Below are 22,473 nucleotides of genomic sequence, written 5' to 3' on the forward strand. Positions count from 1 at the left end.
CACTTGTATATATAAAATGCATCTTAGGAGCCTGTTAACAACAGGAATTGTTTTTAACAGGCTGTAAATAGATAGAGCTGTAGATGTGAAGATTCACCTGGTGACTAAAAAAGCGACTATCAAAAAAATATTTCATATATAACTAACTTCAGAAAAGAAACAAATATATATATATATTTTTGGACTAAATAATGATAATTTACTTTAAAACAGTAAAATACTAGTCAAATCCCCCAACAAATTACATATTTGGAATTTCTTTTTCTTTTGAACTTTATTACAACACTATAAGAACAACAAAAAATTCAAAACAATAGTGTAATAAATGCAGTATGCTGTATTGTATTAAAACAATACATTCAAATAACTTGCTCTATTTAGAATTTTCTTTTATACCCTGGATAGTAGTGTTTTTTCAATAGGAGGTTGTCAGTGAGGTTACCAAATTATATATATATATATATATATATATATATATATATATATATATATATATATATATATATATATATATATATAAACATATTTTCTAATAATTTAATGTGCAACATTTATATCATAAATGCTGTACATTTAAAATGAATATATTATAGTAAATGTGAAATTATGTATATTATGTGTACTTGGAGCTCTACTGTCTGCAAATTGACAGAACATTTTCCCACTCTAAACTGCAAATTTGTATATTTTCCAGGTGGTATGGCAGAGATAACACATGTCAAGAATATCATACCATGGGTCAATATTCTTGCCACATTCCTAAGGATCTTGCTCTTTTCACACCATATGAAATTTGGGTGGAGGCTTCAAACAGACTAGGATCCATCACCTCTGACATAATAACCCTGGACATTCTTGATGTGGGTAAGATACTTTAGAGCCTTCCCTATACCCTGTGGAACTTGAATTTCTTTGTGTTAATTTAGTGTAATAACTACAGTGAACTGTATATTTATGTATATAAACTCCCAATAGTTATTAGGAGTTGAAAGAATGTCTGTCAATTGCTGACTTTTTTAATTGCTTTTGTGTATAATTTTACAGCTACCTTGAGTGAGCTTTTTATCACAAATGATGATCACTAATGGTGACTACTTATAGTGTTGAAGTGATAATGGTTCTACTTTTTTTTTCTTTTCTGTGTTAACAAAATATTTTTTGTTGATACATTTGTATGTGACTATCCCTTATTTGACCATGCAGTTATTGCATTAAACTAGCACAATCATTTTCAATTTGCTAAAGTAAAAAAAGCGCTGTAACCCAAAAGCTACTGAGAAGATAAACGCCATTGGTTGCTGTAGGTATGGTGTCACATGCAAAGAGACTGACCGCTCGCACACAACTTTAAACAACAGGTATCCACCTAAGAACCAGATCTGCTCACTCCAAAGCTACCACTTTAAAAGAATATAAATGATAAACTTGCAGGTGTTTGATGAGCAGGTATAAGGCTTGGGACTGCAAATGTTAAACTATTATTTAACATGTTATTTAGGAGACTTGTATAGCTACAGATGCTTTTCAGATAAAGGGTATACATTGAATGTGTGCTTTATTGATTGCTTGGAACTGTTTTTGCTTATTGTTAATGATGCCCCTTTTGACTTTCAGATTTTATTTTTCAAAGGCTGATTTTCTGACACCATGTTGTTTTTTCAGTGGTCCAGACTGAATTTTAAAAATTGCTCAAATTCCACAGTTCAATCAGCTGTAATGAAATATTCAAGGTGGTATATACTGCTAGACTAATATTCAGTTTTTCCTGAATTGAAAGACAAGCAAAATATAAAAATGGACAATTTTTCACTAGGCAGAACATGTTAAAATATATAGCTATGTTTAACAGTGGGAATACCATTTTACCTACTAGCATACAAGGCCTGGGATGGCGTGTTTACTATACCGCTAAGCTTAGACTGGTAGGAAAGTAATGTTTTGCTAGAACAGGCTTTAATTACACCACATTTGGTGGATTATGTTTAAGGCAGGATGGTAAACCACTTCAGTAAGTAGCTAATTAATTCTTAAAGCGGTGGTTCACCCTCCTTCACATTATTAGACCATTACATTCGGCATCGTAGCGCGAGCTACGGTATGCCGGTCTTAAATTTTTAATCCCCGTACTCACTGTGCTATCGCTCATTGAAGAATCCGACTCCCGCGGGGAATGGGCGTGCCTATGGAGAGGGAGGATGATTGACGGCCGGCTCTGGCACGTCACGCTCCCCGAAGACAGCCGGAGTAGGTCTCGGTTCTTCACGGCGCCTGCGCACAGGCTATGCGCAGGCGCCGTGAATAGCCAAGCCTATTTCGGCTATTTCCGGAGAAGCGTGACGTGCCAGGGCCGGCCGTCAATCACCTTCTCTCACCCCGGAATCTTCAATGAGCCATAGCACAGTGAGTACGGGGATAAAAAATGTAAGACCGGCATACCGTAGCTCGCGCTACGATGCCGAATGTAATGGTCTAATAAAAAAAAACATTTTTTTTTTTTAACAGGGTGAACCCCCGCTTTAATATGTTTCTGGTAGAATTTCCTTTTTTTAAGGACATTTTATTACCTCTGCAGAATAATGTCCAATGTAAAAAAAAGCTAACACAGCATTCACAAGCTTTTTTTTTACAGATATTACAATTGCAGCCACAGCATTTAAGAAATAATAATTATTATACTTTTATTTATTTTGTTTGTATTAAGCAAGAAAAAAAAGGCTTGCCTGGTATTTTTCCATTATTTCTCTTTTTTTTTTTTTGGTGAAAGCATTACATGTGTTGTGAGTTGGAATTCTTCTTATATTATACTTTTTGAAGCTGGTCAGTGTGCCATGAAATAAATAAAGGCTTCTTGTACTTCAGATTGAAAATACAAGGAACATTTTAGTAAGCCGAAAAATTGTAGCGCACGCCATTTCTTACTATTTCACACACTTTACCCGTTTTGTGAAACAGCAGCAAACAACTAGAATAAGAAATAAATAATATTTTTAATCCAACCAATACTATATATATATATATATATTGGTGAATTTTAAATATAAATATTTTAATTTATATTTAAATATGGCGATTTTTAAATAAGTAGGGGCAGATTCACAAACAATTGCATGGGCGCAGCGTATGTGAGATATGCTACGCCGCTGTAACTTACTGTTCCCAGCTTCGAATCCACAAAGAATTCGCGCTGTAAGTTACGGCGGCGTAGTGTATCTCTCGCGGCGTAATGGCACGCAATTCAAATGCGGCGAGTAGGGGGCGTGTTTCATTTAAATGAAGCACGTCCCCGTGCCAAACGAACTGCGCATGCGCCGTCCCTAAATTTCCCGCCGTGCATTGTGCTAAATGACGTCGCAAGGACGTCATTGTTTTGACGTGGACGTAAATTACATCCAGCCCGATTCACGGACGACTTACACAAACAAAATAAAAACATTTAAATTATACGCGGGAACGACGGCCATACTTAACATTGAGTACGCCACCATAGAGCAGCTTTAACTATACGGCGGAAAAAGCCGACTAGAGACGAGGTAAAAGAATGCGACGGCCGCTCGTACGTTCGTGGATCGTCGGAAATAGCTAATTTGCATACTCAACGCGGATTACGACGGGAACGCCACCCAGCGGACCCCGAAGAATTGCATCTAAGATCCGAAGGCGTACGAAGACATACGCCTGTCGGATTCAAAACAAAGATACGACGTGGGAAATTTGAAAGTATGCCGGCGTATCAGTAGATACGCCGGCGTACTCTCTTTGTGGATCTGCCCCGTACTGTCCAAATGAAAGACACATTTGTAAATTCAATTTTATTATTCCGTAGAAATAAAGTCTAAGATAAAAGAACCTTGTGCTATTAACCCCCCTGGCGGTATTCCCGAGTCTGACTCGGGGTGAGATTTTCATACCAAAAGCAGTAACCCCGAGTCAGACTCGGGCTCGCCTCGCTGCAGCAGCAGACAAAGTTACTTACCTTGTCCCTGGATCCAGCGATGCCACCGCGCTGTGTGAGCGAGCGGGACCTCGCTCGATTCACACAGCGTCCTCCTGTGCCACCGATCTCCGTTCCCTGCGACGTTACGACGCACGGGAGCGGAGAACGGCGCCAAATTCAAAAACGTAAACAAACACATTACATACAGTATACTGTAATCTTATAGATTACAGTACTGTATGTAAAAAATACACACCCCCCTTGTCCCTAGTGGTCTGCCCAGTGCCCTACATGTACTTTTATTTAATAAAAACTGTTCTTTCTGCCTGCAAACTGTAGATTGTCCATAGCAACCAAAAGTGTCTTTTTATGTCAAAAATGGTTTTAGAGCAGCTAGAAAACAGCGATAATAAATTATAATCACTTGCAGAATTGTGCGATAGCGATTTGTGGGGAAATTCGTCATAAAAAAATAAAAGTAATGACAGCGACAATTCTGCAACTGAGCAAATTTCAGTGATTTTGAGTTGATTACATTATTGAATAATTTTTATTATAATTATATTTTTATTTGTTATAATTATTTATAATTATTTATTATATTATAATTTATAATTTTGTTTTAAAAAAAAATACCCGGGATGCCTACAAGACTCTTGTTTGGTCAGATTTAAGTGAGTTATTCCTAAGAATTACAGGCCTACAATATAAAACGCCAAATTTCCTTGCAAATAATGGTACCGCTTTCAGCACCTTTTTTCTGAAAGAATCATACCGCCAGGGAGGTTAATAGTGCAAGAAGAAAAAAGAAAACAGCTACCACACCAAGTACAATCACCACACTAATAAAATGCATATACATAGAATGATAAGTGAAGCGCTCTGTAATTCAATCCTCTGCCTAAATTATACATTTTAAACAATATGTATCTTAAAAATTTGATCTGTGCAAAAAATGTGCACGCTATCAAAAAAATCAGAAAGCAAAAAAACAAACATGTGAATAAGTAAAATATAGCAGATATAGTTCTTAAAATAGATATCCCAAAGAAAAAAATGTGCAAATTGCCCAAAACGATAATAACAGTTCCATACATCTTCATGTGACAACAATCATCACTTTTTTTTTACAGCATTTATTTTAACTGTCATGAATGGGTTACAGTCATCATGGCTGTGATTCCTTTAGTAATGCTGTGATTGGCCCACAGCTATCACATGATACTAGGTGCTGTGGTTGGCCCAAGTACCATGTGATAACTGTGGGCCAATCACAGCATTACTATAGTAATCATTGCTGTCATGAATGAAATTCATTCATAAAATCGTTGTTGACATTGTGATCATGTGATCGCATAACGACCACTCAAAGTGGTGGACACAAAAGTCATGTGAGCAGCGAGCTGTGCACCCCTCCTCGGCTGGATGAGGTACGTGTACATGATCCAGCCTGCCCATGCCTCCCTGCTGCAGTAAATGTACTGTGGCCAGGCAGCAATTGGTTAAAATGTTTTATTTTTTATTTTTTTATCCACCACTTGGTTTATGAATTATATTTGCCACTATGAATTAGCTAAACAAAGTTTTCTACTATATACTGTATAACACTATACCACATTTTTTTAGGTTTTGCATATTTCTAATAAATTAAAAGCTAAGAAATAAAAATATATGTATCCAAATCTTCTAGAAATTAAAAAACTATTTTCCCCCGACATCTGTGCTGGTCAGCACTTTTCGGGGGAAAGGTTAAGATTTCTTTACTCCCTGACTTAGGGACCACACATAAAGTGAGGCTGTTTCTCTCCAATGGAACTTAGATGGCTATAATAAAAAAAATGAATAGGATTGTGAAGGAATAGGAACCCATGTTGGGTTTTTTGTTTTAGGTATAGTGTGGTGCTCTTACTGCTTCTTGTTAGGTTTAGGTTAGGTTTTTATTCTGTCTGTTCCCCAACTGGAAATATTTCATTACCTTTACATTACTAATATATTTCATATGTTCAGGTGACCCACTTGAATCAAGCTAAAAATAAAAGAAGAGTGTTGAATTGATTTTCACCATAAATTTAGCATTTTGCATTCTAATAACTACTAGATGCTTAATTGCTTTTAATCATAGAAATCCTTCTTTCTAAGGCTTCCCATTATTCCAAATTTCATTGTTCTTTTATTTAATATGGCTTTTTGCAACATTGCTGTATTTTGCTTTGCTTGATTTTTTTTTCAAATAAAAGTTTAATGCAATATTTTTTTTAGATACATTGGCAAATACAATATCACCTGTGTTAATTTTTTTTTTAAAGCCCAATAAATATACAGTTTTAAAATCCATGTAATTATATCTCTAATAAAAATTACTGGACTCCCTAAGTAATCAAGAAACACAATATCAATTGGAAAAAATTGTAATTGTTAAATAATTCCAACCTACAATATTTACTGTAGGTCAACCTGACTAACAACTAACCAAAACGATCAGTTAATAGGCTGCCTTATCTAATGAGTTAATTAGTACATTCAAATAACAAATTAGTTAAACACAAATTAAATAATATTCTTAACTAATTGAGTAAAATAACATATCTAAACTAAATCAAAGCAATCATATAAGTTAGTACCTTTCTACTCAACCCCTAACCTAGCAATGACCAACAAATCACACAGACAGCTATCAAAAAATAAAAATTGTATTTGCCTAATTAATTACTGTTTTAATGAATGTTAAATTGTTGTGAAGCGATGCAACAATTTGCATTTAAACATGATTTGCATTAAACATTCATGTGTACTTGGCAATATAATTAACCTTCTATTGAAGAAGATCTATTGCAATTTACAAATAATGCAATTCCAATATTACTATTACTACTTTAATACCACATAAATAATTAGTGGAAATAATAAATGAGTTATAACTCCAATTATAAATTAGCAGAGTTCAGTGTCTTGATCATTTATAAAGTCCCTGGCCCAGATTCACGTAGGGAGCGCGTATTTGTGAGCGGGCGTAATGTATCCTATTTACGCTACGCCTCCGCAACTTTAACAGGCAAGTGCAGTATTCACAAAGCAAATTTGAGGCGGCGTAACGTAAATAGGCTGGCGTAAGCCCGCCTAATTCAAATGTGGAACATGTGGGCGTGTTTTATGTTAATTTATTGTGACCCCACGTAAATGACGCTTTTTACGAACGGCGCATGCGCCATCCATGAAAGTATCCCAGTGCGCATGCTCCAAATTAACCCGCAAAAAGCCAATGCTTTCGACGTAAACGTAAATGACGCACAGCCCTATTCGCGAACGACTTACGGAAACAACGTAATCGACGGAAAATTTGACGCTGGCCCGACGTCCATACTTAACATTGGCTGCGCCTCATATAGCAGGGGTAACTTTACGCCGGAAAAAGCCTAACGTAAACGGCGTATCTGTACTGCGACGGCCGGGCGTACATTCGTGAATAGGCGTATCTAGCTGATTTACATATTCTAGGCGTAAATCAGCGTACACGCCCCTAGCGGCCAGCGTAAATATGCAGTTTAGCTACGACGGCGTAGGCGACTTACGCTGGTCGTATCTTAGACAGATTCTGGCGTATCTGATTCTTTAAATCAGGCGCCAAGATATGACGCCTCAGACTCAGAGATACAACGGCATATCTGGAGATACGCCGTTGTATCTCCTACGTGAATCTGGGCCCCTGTCTCTGACTTCAATATGTTAACAAAGCCACTGGAAAAAAATGCATATCTGGATCATATATACAAATACGGCGGCTGCTTTACTAAATAAGTAAAGCATTTTGAAAGGTGAATTTTCACTTGGCTGGGGAATATATAGCTTTATATATAAGGTGAAGCTGTACTGACATCTATTTTTTTAAGTTTCCTTGCACATGACTGGGTATTGTTTGCAAAGTGAATTTTCACCACATATACAAAGGAAAGTTTTTTATCCACCCTGCAAAGTTTAATTTCACTTTGCAAAGTGAACATGCTCTACTCCAGGGATTTTAAAACTACGGCCCTCCAGTTGTTCAGGAACTACAATTCCCATCCTTCCTAGTCATGTCTGTGAATGTCAGAGGTTTACAATGCCTCATGGGATGTGTAGTTCCCCAACAACTAGAGGGGCGTAGTTTGAGAATCCCTGCTCTACTCCTTCAGTAAATCAACCACATCCAATTAAGCAAAAGAATCACCACACATGCTACAATGTGATTGTAGTTTGTTCCATCTGACACATAATGTGTCAGACGGACACAAAATTATAGACATTGATAGAACTATACATTCAATGTATTCATAGGGAAAATATAGCCTCTTTTTGCAGTATATAGATCCACAACTGATTCAGAAAACTTCTTTCTGTGAAAAGATAATCCAGTAGGGTGATAGATGACAGGTTCACAAATTGACAGTGGTCTGGTCCAAATGTATAATCGGCACTCTTCGACTTTGGTATGTGCTTTCTATATTGATATCATTAACAGGAAGTGTCACAGGCACTTGATGAAGGAAGTATATCAAAAAACAAATAAACAAAATGACAAACATAGGGCATATATAGGAGAAACATAGGGCATAAACCTGAGATGACCAAAGTTCAATATATGTTCTGCCTTCAAAGAGAACAGAATTTGTATAATTTTATAATTTTTTTTGCTATAAATATAAATGTTTAGATGTTTACTATCTGGTGTACATCAGCAACAAAATGTAGCAATGATATGATTGAGCTTTACAGACTTCTGTCAAATTTCCAACCATGTTTGGCATTTTTATGCAGTCACCACAGACCCACCATCAGATGTTCATGTGAGTCGAGTCGGTGACTTGGAGGATCAACTGAGTGTTCGATGGAGTTCCCCTCCTGCTTTAAAGGACTTTCTGTTTCAAGCTAAATACCAGATTCGATACAGAGTCGAAGATAGTTCTGAATGGAAGGTGAGAAGAGCTTGCTCTGTGGCTACAATGCATTAGAGCAATGAATTATGCAATATTTTTACATTTGTAGTGTATATAAGACATGCAATCACTGTCCCTTTCACAGTTTTTAGCCACAGTTTTGGCTGTTTACAATATCTCAGTCACTTACATGGCGCTGATTTATGAAGTGGTCCTTCATGTGCCTCCCTACAAAGTCTTGGTTTGTTCTACTTTAAATGCAAGGAGAGTGTGCTTTTTTGAAAAACGAAGTTGATACTGCTGTACTCTACTGTAAGGTACTGTGAAAATGTGTTACTTAGGCCTGGTTCACCCTAGTGGGACTTGAGTCGCACAGAATCACATGACAAGGGAAATCACATTGTTTTCAATGGTGCCTTTTCTAACCAATGTAACAAAGAATGGTGCAATTTTGGAAAACGTTCCTGCACTGCTTTCCGATGAAAAAAAGTCAAAGTGTACGCAGCATTTGAAAGCACCCCCTAGGGACCTTCCTTTCCAGTTTCATTAGTATAGTGCGTTTTTTTTAGCACTGATCACTGTAATATAATGTCACTGATCCCCAAAAAGTGTCAAATGTGTCACTTAGGTGTCTAAATTGTCTGCCGCAATGTTGCAGTCCCGCTAAAAATTGCTGATCTCAGCGATTACTAGTAAAAAAAATAACAATTCTATAAAAATATATAGGCCTTCTGGATGTTAAGCCCTACAGAAGGGCTCTCTAATGCAGCTCCAGCACAGCACAACATCTCTGCAGTGGTGTCCTGTTCCCATTCCCAAAGTGCACTGGGCCCCACCCACAACTGGCATATAAGGCACTATCTCTACCCTTTACATCACTACAGGAGAGGCAACAGATAAATAAGTGAAAAGGATTAAACCTCTAGCACAACTCTAGAGAAAACTAAACTGCTGTTGATCCGAATTGTGAAAGCAAGGACAAAAGAAACTCTGCCTTCTTTGGTGTCCAAACGTCAAGAGGAGGAGTCTTTATTTCTAGCATAGATTTATAGACAAAATGACATCATTCACATGAGCACATGTGATTGGCTTAGTCCATATATGTTCTTCTTGGCCCAAAGTCCTCGTGGGACACTCAGAGCACAGGGTCCTCTATTTAAACTCACAGGGGCTTTCTTCGGTGGAGGGGGTTTTGGAGTGAGTACAAGGGAGGGGTTTGGAGAAGGGGTAACATCTGTTTAGTATTAATAGTTTAATAGTTTAATAGTTCTCTTGTCTTCACTCCGAGCTGAGATGTTACTGTAACTCTATAATCTGTTACTTCATTTAAGGATAATAACATTTGTTTCAACACCCGGACACATATATATTTATCAAGAAATAAAATAAATAAAACAATATAATGAAAGAAAGGCAACATTTGAGTGGTTTTAGTATAAGATAGCATAAACACAAAATATTCATTTTAGTAACTTCCATCACAGAAGCTCTAACACCTGTCAACATATATAGGAGGGTATTTGACCTAAGATTCATATTTATAGCTGTTCTGAGATGCTGCAAATGTTTGCTATGGGAAACACATGGAAATTAGCAGCTTCTCTATGGGAAGCAGCATATGCAGTGAATGCACTTTATAAGAGCCTAACAAGATGACAGTCAAATGTGTGGTTATACTGTAGTTGTACATTTGTCTGCAGTTGTTTGCTTGTTCAGACCCAGATATTTTTCAGTTGGAAAAATGTGAATGCCATCTGATCTGCTAGGAGATTTGTAATTTTTGAATCACTGTATACACATATTGCCTTGAAACTGATTGGTTGTTTTGCATTTGTACTTTTCAGGTGGTAGATGATGTAGGCAACCAGACTTCCTGTCGTCTTGCTGGATTAAAACCAGGAACTGTGTACTTTGTCCAGGTTCGGTGTAACCCGTTTGGGATTTATGGATCTAAGAAGGCAGGCATCTGGAGTGACTGGAGCAATCCAACTGCTGCATCTACTCCAAGAAGTGGTTAGTGATCTGCTGATAGTTACTGTATGTCCTACTTCTAAAAGTTAAATGTAACATATATACAGATTTGTTTATTTAAAAGATACACATTTAGATTAAGAACACTTAAACTATTAAGTTATTTTGTTGAGTACTAGTCATTTTTATTCCACGTGTTGACTTACTTAGCTAGCATTCCACTAGTTTAGTGCTGAAATACACTTACATTTTTACAAGTCTATGTGCTCTTTCACACATAATGTCCATTTTGGACTCCAATTGCTCAGTGGGGATTGCCCCGTTGATCCCCGATAAGCCGGCCAATGACAGGTTCATCCCTACTCACTGTGAAGAGACGGACCTGTCAGATCTCTGCTCTCCATTATGGGGGATCGGATGAAAACGAATCCATCTGTCCGTTTTCAATCGATCCGATCTGCCAGACGAATGGAAAATAGGGTTTGCATCTGTCTGAATTTAGCGGATCGGAGTGCAGGGGAGCAGATCGGATGTCAGTGGACACGTAACTGCTGACATCCGTCGCTCCATAGATTACCGTAAAGCTATGCGGACCAACAAAACAATTTATGACAGTAGTTTAAAACATAGAAGGAACTCATCAGAACACTCAAAACCTATTTAAAGGATAGGTTCAGACTTAAGCCCCAATGAGATTATCGGACGAAAGATCGTCTGTTTTTTTTGCATGCTAATCCCACATTGAATCTGATGAGTTTACTAAAGTCACGAAAATTCTTGTACGACAGAATAAAAATTCGGAAGTGATGTCATGTGTTGTAATGCATTTGTATTGCATTTTTGAATGACAGCTGTACTGATTAAACAAAAATTGTACGACCTGGCATCATACGAAAAAAAATTCCATGCATGTCCGATAGAATAATATTGGATGAACTGTTATGACTGGCACTCGAAAGCTCTGTACCAATGATCCGATTGTCGGATTGTCGTACGATCGCTTCAAAAGCTGAATTTTTCGTACGATTTTCGGATCGTGTGTATGGGCCATTAGCAACATGTTAGTTGGTACACCTATATTTAAGGTGTAATCTGTAAATTATTGCTATGCACCAGCTCCCCACACCACCTCAACCCCCCTATGACAGTGGGCAGTGGTTACTCTCCCCAGCAGCAACTGTTACATTTAAAATTTAACAAAGGGACCTTACCCTGGGTTACATTTTAAATAAAATTGCCTCACCCTCAATCAACACAGGAACTCTCTCAGTTACAACCACTGCCTTCCTACATACAAATATTACTACTGTACTGCCCCACATTTTTTGGGTGAATACTTTTCTACTATACACTTATAGAGATGATAACACCTACTCTGTCTATAAGATGTTTAACCACTTAAGACCCAGACCAAAATGCAGCTAAAGGACACGGCCAGTTTTTGCGATTCGGCACTGCGTCGCTTTAACTGACAATTGCGTGGTCGTGCTCTCCCAAACAAAATTGGCGTCCTTTTTTTTCCCACAAATAGAGATTCCTTTTGGTGGTATTTGATCACCTCTGCGGTTTTTATTTTTTGCGCTATAAACAAAAATAGTGCGAAAATTTTTAAAAAAATGCAATATTTTTTACTTTTTGCTATAATAAATATCCCCCAAAAATATATAAAACATAATTTTTTTTCCTCAGTTTAGGCCGATAGGTATTCTTCTAATTATTTTTGGTAAAAAAAAATCACAATAAGTGTTTATCGGTTGGTTTGCGCATAATTTATAGCGTTTACAAAAAAGGGGATAGTTTTATTGCATTTTTATACATTTTTTTTTTACTACTAATGGCGGCGATCAGCGTTTTTTTTTGTGACTGTGACATTATGGCGGACACTTCGGACAATTCTTACACATTTTTGGGACCATTGTCATTTTCACAGCAAAAAATGCATTTAAAATGCATTGTTTACTGTGAAAATGACAGTTGCAGTTTGGGAGTTAACCACAGGGGGCGCTGAAGGGGTTATGTATGACCTCATCTGTGTTTCTAACTGTAGGGGGGTGTGGCTGTAGGTGTGACATCATCGATTGTGTGTCCCTATATTAGGGAACACACGATCGATGACAGCGCCACAGTGAAGAACGGGGAAGCTGTGTTTACATACAGCTCTACCCGTTCTTCAGCTCCGGGGACCGATCGCGGGACTCCAGCGGCGATCGGGTCCGCGAGTCCCGCGGCCGTGGTCACAGAGCTTCAGACCGGGTCGCGGGAGCCCACGGCTGGGCTTAAAGGGCCACGTACATGTATGTGGATGTGCCCAGCCGTGCCATTCTGCCGACGTATATCGGCGTGAAGGGGTCCTTAAGTGGTTAAAAAAGATGAGTCCTGACATTCCTAGATATTTCTTGAGTTATTTCTTAAAAGAGTACAAAACTTACTTACCTAGATGGATGCAGGTTAGGTGCTACTTTTGTCCCCCACTAGCTTTAACACTGAGAATCAAGTGCTCAGTTCTCAGGGCTCCCTGAGAAGAGAGCTGGTGACTAACAGTTACCACTCTCTGCTCTGCCCCTCCTCACTCACTGGAGCGCTGGGCTGTGAGAACAGCTGGCTCAGGCTCTCGTGGTTTGCTGAGAGGCTGAGCCGGGTGCCAGTCCAGACATGTGCGCAGATCCCAATTTTATTGTCATGATCTGGCCCGAGGCTGGACCTGCTCTGGGATGTCAGCTGCTGGGTCACAGGAGTGCAGAGCGAACTGCACTCCTGTGATCCACAGAAGTATAACCAAACAAGCTTTGACTGTACTTCTCCTTTAAATGCTCTGCTCCACACTTCCCTCATGGCAATGGGCCAAATACGAGGTATCCAAGGGAAGTCTAGCTAGTATTGAAGTGTCAACTAAATAGAACGCATAGTAAAAATATACTTTATTGCAATATGTATCAATCACTAAAAATACTGTAAAAATGTATTATTTTTAGGGTACATAGGTGCTTGAACCAAAATAGGGAAACTTGAATCAGAATAGGGAAACCGAAATAGGGAAATTTGTTGGACTCACATTGTTCAAGTATAATTTTATCATATGTAATACGTTTATTGAGTTCAGCAAACCATTCTTCTAATGTGAGGGCCACAGTGTAATCCAAATTCAGTACTAACATTATTTGGGCTGCAAATAGAGATTGTCACGTATGGGTCTAGTTTAGTGCATTGAAAGCAAACGGTTATTACATAAGTAATAACTGGGGTATTGCTGATGTGGGTTTTTAAATATACTGATATTCTCGACACCACTGCGAGACATCAACACAGAAGTTTAGGGCATATCCACTAAGATGTTTTAGATCACCTTTATTTTAGTTGCATTTTCTACAGCAACAAGTCGCTCTGGCTCCTTTTCTGTGATGAAAGCCTGTGGGAGGTGCGCAACGACACTTGTGAGAGTAACTAAAGGTCATCTTCCCACAGTTTATAAGTCATGGTGCATAAAACTGACTCCCACTCCTTTATACAGTGTAGTGAAAAATTGACAGCTGACTGAAGATATCAATCCTTTGGTTGTCTTGGGTCTGATTGTCTTGGATCTGATTGGCCCATCCAAAATTGCCAATTGGATAGAATGCAGATAATGACAAATTGGGCCTGCACTGCATGTCTAAACTATAAATATTGGTAAAAGTATTTTTTTTTATTTAGAAGTATTGAAAACCTTGATACTGAGAGCACTCAGGATGCTCTTTTCAAGATCCAATTGTATGGGAAGACAACCCTAGGTGCCTGCATTTTATTCTAACCTGCTTAGCACATCTTAAAAATAAATGGCTTATTATGACTCTTAGGCCCCGTACACACGACCAAACATGTATGCTGAAACTGGTCCGCGGGCCAGTTTCAGCATACATGTCCGGTCGTGTGTAGGCGCGAGCGGGCCGAATTCCAGCAAACATTTGCCCGCCAGGCCTTTTCCCAGCAGACAAATATTCCTGGACGTGTTTTAAAACCGTCCGCTGGAATCCTGCCCGCTCGGACATGTACGGTCGTCAGTACAGACCTACCGTACATGTCCGAGCGCCCGCCGTCCCTCGCATGCGTCGAATGACTTCGACGCATGCGTGGAAGCCTTTAAATGGCAGGCCCGCCCACGTCGCCGCGTCATCGCCGCGTCATCGTCGCGGCGAAGACGTGGACACGCCGCGCGTAGTGTTTACGCGCGGACTTCTGTACGATGGTTAGTACAACCATCGTACAGAAGCCCTCTGGCAGGCATGTACGGTGAAAACGGTCCGACGGACCGCTTTCATCGTACATGTTTGCTCGTGTGTACCGGGCCTTACTGACCTGTTATTTGAACATGTTGCTTCTACCTGTGTTCTGCTAGCAATATCTTGCTTCATAAGAAAGTCAACCTTTCTGAAGTGTAGAGTGGAAGAATTTTTCTATCTCCTGGTTTCCTGTTTGCAGTGACAATGATTTTTTTTAAAAGAAGAAATCACCGCTCCAGGTGAGTCAGCTATGCAATCAAAGGCTGACTCAGGATACCGTGGGTGCTGGCAGTGCACTAGACATGCATAAGAATTGAAGAGAGAAATGGATAGCCCCACTCCAATGACCGTTGAGGTTGTCTTTATTTAAACGAACAGCAGATACATCACATCACAGGGTTACAGCAATAGAAACAAGGGAACAGCCGACGCATTTCACACTGGATTAGTGCTTATTCATGGCTGAATAAATAAATGAATAAGCACTAATCCAGTGTGAAACACGTCGGCTGTTCCCTTGTTTCTATTGCTGTAACCCTGTGATGTGATGTATCTGCTGTTCGTTTAAATAAAGACAACCTCAACGGTCATTAGAGTGCGGCTATCCATTTCTCTCTACAATGATTTTTTGGGTGGAAATACTACTGCACACGGCCAATGCTTATTGGTGTTTTCTATATGGCTCTTATGCTGAAATTAGTCGAAGGTGACCTATTGGTGTTATTGCCCCATTGATTTACTGATTTGGTTTTCTCTTCTTGCAGAGCTTATACTATACACTCTAGGGGTGCAACGGATCATCATTGATCCGTGATCCGCACGGATCAATGACTTCGGATCGGCACACACGTGATCCGTGGCGTGCCGCGGGACTGCAGAGCAAAGCGGTAAAAAACACATTGAAATTGTCTCCGCTCTGTTTGCACACAGCCTGCCTGCTCATAACCACGCTGTGATAGACAGAATGCGTGTCAAATGCGCTGATGTGTTTTGTCTATTACAGCGTGGGCTTAGGAGGAGGTGGGGCTGTGTGCGAGCAGGAGTGGAGACGTTTAAACATACGGGCGGTGAGTTGGTTTCTAGCAGAGAATGTGCTGCTGCCGTCCGTCCGTTCCCCCCACACCTCTCCCGGCTGGCTCTGTCCCCCCTCCTCCTCCCCCCAGCTACCGTCCGTCTGTTGCCCCCCCTCCTCCCCCCAGCTGCCGTCCGTCCATTCCCCCCTCCTCCCCCCAGCTGCCGTCCGTCCATTCCCCCCCACACCTCTCCCGGCTGGCTCTGTCCCCTTCCTCCTCCCCCCAGTTGCCATCCGTCCGTTCCCCCCACACCTCTTCCGGCTGGCTCTGCCCCCCCCCTCCTCCCCCCAGCTGCCGAGTCTCCTGTCCTTGCTGCAAATAGCACACAGTGAGAGGGTGAGCTGTGCTCTTCCCATCTCAACTGTGAGGACTGTTTTTGGAGGTGACAGGGTTAACAAAGAGAACCTGTCACCTTCAATTGCTATGACACAGGGAATTGTTTTCTCCTGTGTGATAGCAATAAAGTTAAATGTAAAAAAAATAAGAAATAATAATTCAATTAATAAAAAAATAAGTAATTAAAAAGTAAAGAAGAAGAAAAATAATATTAAAAATAAGAAAATTATACAAAAATTAAAAAAGTAAAAACGACAAGCTACAAAAAAAAAGTGATAATGTAATAATAAAAAAAGAAGAAACAAAAAATATTTGAACTAACCGTGCCGCCCCTGCCATCCAACTGCTATTCTCCGGGGGGGGGGGGGTTCGGTTGGTGGGGGGGGGGGTGCATTACAGAACCTGGCCTTGGGGTGGCAGGGAAAGGAAATCCAGCCCTGCTGGCTGCCCTCTCACTTCTTCCACCCTGGCGAGGCGGCAATTTGGGGCACAGTGAGGCGGCAATTTGGGGCACAGTGAGGCGGCAATTTGGAGCACAGTGAGGCGGAAATTTGGGGCACAGTGAGGCGGCAATTTGGGGCACAGTGAGGCGGCAATTTGGGGCACAGTGAGGAACAATCCGAACCGTGAGTTTTTTGATCCGTTGCACCCCTAATACACTCTAATGCACACGAACGTTTTCATGACAAGATTTTTTTTTTTTGATCGTTAAAAACAGTCATGTGTAGGCTTGACGAGAAAAATGGGCATTAAAAATTTAGAACATATTTATATATAGCTCTATTTTTTCTCTTCGTTTTTCACGTCGTTGTTTTTCTCGTCGTAAAAACGGTCGTGTGTACGCTTTAACGACAGCGTGCTTAGAAGCAAGTTAGGAGATGGGAAATTAGCATAATCAGCCCAAAGGGTGGCACCATTCGAATGGAACTTCCCTTTATAGTGCCTTTGTACGTGTTGTACGTCACTGCCCTTTGCTCGAGCATTTTCTATCACGATCGTGTGTATGCAAGGCAGGCTTGAGAGGAATCACGTCAAGAAAAACTTTTTTTTTTTTTCATGACATGAAAAATTGTCGTGTGTACGCAGCATTATACATAACAGTGGTCAATGCCGACTTTTAGTGAGAAACCAGGGGAAATCTAACTTGTTAGGCTGTGAATTAAATGAGAAGGTCTGTTTTCTGATCATCTGACCGAACTAAGGGCCTGTTCACATCTTAGAAACTCAGTCCGGATGCACTGCAGATGCTTTTCTGCATTTGATGCATTTTTGATGCAGTCCAGTGCATTTATCCCCCCCTCTTTTCTCTTAACCTTAAATAAGGACATGTGTATTCCAGTGCGTTTTTGGTGCATTTAGGCACGTTCTGGTGCATTTTTGATGCATTTTACAGCTTTTCAGCTACGGTAAGTAATAAGCTGTTACTATTTATGTACATTTGAATACTTTTAGCATAAACATTTTTTTATAAAGATTTATTAATAATATGTAATTTTCTAAATAGATTTCTGTCTACATAAAATGTATGTTATCTTATTAAATAGGTCCTGTTTATTGGAAATGTTCTGGTGTAACTTATACTAAGTTTTTTTTTGCACATGTTGCAACTACAGTGGATAAAAGAAAGTCTACACACCATGCTAAAATGTCAAGTTTCTGTGATGTAAAGAAATGAGACAAAGATAAATAAAATTTTAGAACTTTTTCCACCTTTAATGTGACCTATAAACTGCACAGCTCAGTTGAAAAACAAACTGAAATCTTTTAGGTGGAGGGAAGTAAAAATAAAACATTTAATAATAATACAATGGTTGCATAAGTGTGCACACCCTTAAACTAATACTTTATTAAAGCACCTTTTGATTTTATTGTAGCACTTAGTCTTTTTGGGTATGAGTCTATCAGCATAGCACATCTTGACTTGGAAATATTTGCCCACTCTTTGCAAGAATACTCCAAATATGTCAGATTGTGAGGGCATCTCCTATGCACAGCCCTCTTCAGATCACCCCACATATTCTCAATGGGATTTAGGTCTGGGCTCCGGCTGGGTCATTCTAAAGCTTTAATCTTCTTCTGGTGAAGCCATTCCTTTGTTGATTTGGATGTATGTTTTGAGTCTTGCTGGAAGATGAAGTTCCTCTTCATGTTCAGCTTTCTAGCAGAAGCGGGAAGGTTGTATGCCAATACTGACTGGTATTTTGAACTATTCATAATTCCCTCTACCTTGACTAAGTCCCCTGTTCCAGCTGAAGAAAAACAGCCCCAAAGCATGATGCTGCCACCACCATGCTTCACGGTGGGTATGATGTTCATTTGGTGACGTGCAATGATGTTTTTACGCCAAATATATCTTTTGGAATTATGGCCAAAAAGTTCCACCTTGGTTGCATCAGACCATAACACATTTTCCCACATGCTTTTGGGAGACTTTAGATGTGTCTTTGAAAAATTTAGCTTGGCTTGGATGTTTTTCTTAGTAAGAAAAGGCTTCCATTTTGGCCAGACATATGAAAACTACGGGAGATTATTATCACATGTACCACACAGCCAGTATTTGCCAGATATTGTTGCAGCTCCTTTAATGTTGCTGTAGGCTTCCCTGACCAGTTTTCTTCTTGAATTTTCATCAATTTTGGAGGGACATCCAGTTCTTGGTAATGTCACTGTTTTCTCCACTCGATGACTGTCTTCCCTGTGTTCCATGGTAAATCTAATGTCTTGGGAATTCTTTTGTACCCTTCTCCTGACTAATACCTTTTAACAACGAGATCCCTTAAATGTCAGGAAAGACCTACTAGAACACCTGAACTTTATTTGAAGTCAATCAGAGACAGTTTTTTAGTTTTAATTCCCCCCTAAAAGGTTTGTTTTTCAACTGAGTTGTACAGTTTATAGGTCACATTAAAGGTGGAAAAAGTTCTGAAATGAATTATCTTTGTCTAATTTTTTTACACCACAGAAACCTGACTTTTTAATAGGGGTCAAAATTATTTTGACAATCATTTTCATTATTAAAGAAAAATAATAACAGCAATAATAAAAAGTCACTATAAGTTAATCTATGGGTGTAAGTAAAATTGTGTATAAATTATATATGGTCTAATAGATAGGTAGATAGGTGTTAATTCATGGACAGATAGATACATAGATGAATAGATCTATCTATCTATCTATCTATCTATCTATCTATCTATCTATCTATCTATCTATCTATCTATCTATCTATCTATCTATCTATCTATCCGTGAATTTACATAGATAGAAAGCTAGATAGATAGATTCATAGGCTGCTTCCTTTCATTTAATGTCTTTTTGAGGAATTTATTGGTTTCTTTTAAAAGGTTATCTACTGTTGTTAATGTTAGGACCATTTAAATTGTTCGGCACATGTTTTTTCCACCTGTGAAATAACCATTTAACTGCATTTTAACATAGCTTTCAGGGAAAGCATTTTAATATTTTACAGGAATTGTGGCCATAGGCTATTATTCCAGACCATTTGTTGCTGGTGTTCACTTCCTATAAAAAGCTAGGTCAGTCTTTGTTTTACTTATGCCGCGTACACACGATCGGTTTGTCTGATAAAAACGGTCTGATGGACCGTTTTCATCAGACCAAACCGATCGTGTGTGGGCCCCATCGGTTATTTATCCATCGGTTAAAAAAAAATTGGACTTGCTTTAAAATTATCTGATGGATACCTAACCGATAGATAAAAACCGATCGTCTGTAGGCACGTCCATCGGTTAAAAATCCACGCATGCTCAGAATCAAGTCGACGCATGCTTGGAAGCATTGAACTTCATTTTTTTCAGCACGTTGTTGTGTTTTTCGTCACCACATTCTGACACAATCGTTTTTTTAACCGATGGTGTGTAGGCACGACTGACCATCAGTCAGCTTCATCGGATAACTGATGGAAAAATCCATCAGACCGTTTTCATCGGATTGACCGATCATGTGTACAGGGTATTAGAGAACAAGATATCATATTTTGTAGGCAATCAATTTTGTAAGCGATCTCTTCTCACAAAACCAGTCAGAAAAATATTATTGTATTACTAAATAATTTCAATTTGGGATGTTCCCCAGGCTTGCAGCAATCCCTATTATATTCATACTATGTCCCTGACTTATAATTTCTTTATAAGCAGACAGTCTTCATGGCATATGGTACACATTTTTTTTAATGTTGTTTTTGTTTTGTAAAACTCTGTATTCTTTGATTGAAAACGACTAAAAACCCCCAAACATTTTATATATATATATATATATATATATATATATATATATATATATATATATATATATATATATATATATAAAATATATATATATATATATATATATATATATATATATATACATACATATAGCAGAGGCCTTAAAAAAAAATCGTCAGTTGTTTTGTTTTTTTGGTCTTTTTTTTATGTGGCACCGTATTTGCGCAGCGTTTTATCAAATTACATTTTTGGGGGGAAAAAAACCTCTAAGGAATTTTAATGCAAAAAAAAAAACATAATATATAAAAAAAATGATAAAATATGATGTTACACCAAGTAAATAGATACCTAACATGTCATGCTTTATAATTGTGCATGCTCGTGGATTGGCAACAAACTACGAGACTTAAAAAGGTTACCAGCTTACAAGTTAAAAAGTAGGTCTACAGCTAGAGTTATTGCTCTTGCTAAAACATTTGTGGCAATACCTCACATGCGTGCGTGACCATCATATGTGTTCGCCCCTGAGACCAATGGGGACAGGGCAATTTATATTTGTTCTTATTATTTTTCACTGTCCCTTTAATTCATTTATTTTTTATTGCTTTTATTGTTGCCACAAGAAATGTAAACATCCCATGTGATATCAAAGCATGACAGGTCCTCTTTATGGAAACATTCCAGGTCTATTAGACCCCAGATCTCTCCTCTACCTTTAAAATCGTGAGATCAAGAAAAATAAAACATCAATCTCACACCTTCAAAAAATTAATTGGCTCTATTTCCGTTTGTCCTTACCGGATGTGATGAAATGGTCATCGCTTCTGGTCTCCTAGACCATAAAGATAATCGGAGATGTTATGGTCCCTAATAAGCTTTATGTGAAGTTATGCATTTAGGGACTAAAAACATGAATGCAACTTATACTGGGAGGAGAATAGCTTGGGGAATTAATGGTACAGAAGGTACTGGGTGTTCTGGTAGATCATAGATCTAAAATAAGCATACAATGCCTAGCCGCAGTTTAGCCGCAAAATACTTTCTTGTATCAAAAGAGGTAGAGACACCAGAGAAAGAGACACATTTTTGACCCTGTACAAATAATTTGTAATACCTTATCTGGAATATACAGTCAGTTTTGGGTACCAGTTCACAAAATTATATTGGTGAACTGGAGTGCAGAGAAGGGCAACCAAACTGATAAAAGGCATGGAGTAACCCAGCTATGAGGAAAGATTAGCTAAACTGAATTTATTCTGTCCTGAGAAGAGGAGATTAAGGGGGGTATTTGATCAACAAGTATATATACATAAGTGGTCCATATAGTCAACTTGGTGTTAAGCTATCCACTTCCAGGTCATTACAAAGGATAAGGAGCCACTTTTTACATCTGGATGAAAAGACATGGGACCCACACATAAGGAAAGGCTTCTTCAGAGTCAGAACTGTGAAAATGTGAAATAGACTCCCTCAAGAACTGGTTCAGGCCAGTTCAGCAGATTGTTAAAAAAAAGAGATAAAAAAAATTATAGTAGTTATGTAGGGAATATCGAATTGCCTCATGGGGGATCAGGAAGGAAGGCTTTCCCCCCTCTAGATCAACTGTGGGTATAGTATTGTGTATTTGGAGGTTTTCTATTTATGCGGGTATGTTTTTTTAATTGGTTGAACTAGATGGATGTGTTTATTTTTTTTTTTTTTTTTTTCCACGTCAGACATAACCACAGCAAGAGACCTGCTCATGATTTTATTCATAATTCCGTCTCT

The 22,473-nt window shown here is 38.7% G+C and overlaps 1 protein-coding gene across 4 annotated transcripts in view; it reads left to right on the forward strand.

Moving 5' to 3' along the window:
- CRLF1 (cytokine receptor like factor 1) overlaps positions 1 to 22,473 on the forward strand; it is a 186,353-nt gene that overhangs the window by 108,733 nt on the left and 55,147 nt on the right. For all 4 annotated transcript variants that reach the window (XM_040322886.1, XM_040322895.1, XM_040322911.1 and 1 more), the window contains exons 4-6: positions 695 to 864; positions 8,726 to 8,883; positions 10,689 to 10,857. In XM_040322886.1, coding sequence (XP_040178820.1) covers positions 695 to 864; positions 8,726 to 8,883; positions 10,689 to 10,857 — 497 coding nt within the window. The remainder of the gene's footprint in view (positions 1 to 694; positions 865 to 8,725; positions 8,884 to 10,688; positions 10,858 to 22,473) is intronic.

This window comes from Rana temporaria, chromosome 1, assembly GCF_905171775.1.
Source record: "Rana temporaria chromosome 1, aRanTem1.1, whole genome shotgun sequence".
Classification (NCBI taxonomy): domain Eukaryota; kingdom Metazoa; phylum Chordata; class Amphibia; order Anura; family Ranidae; genus Rana; species Rana temporaria.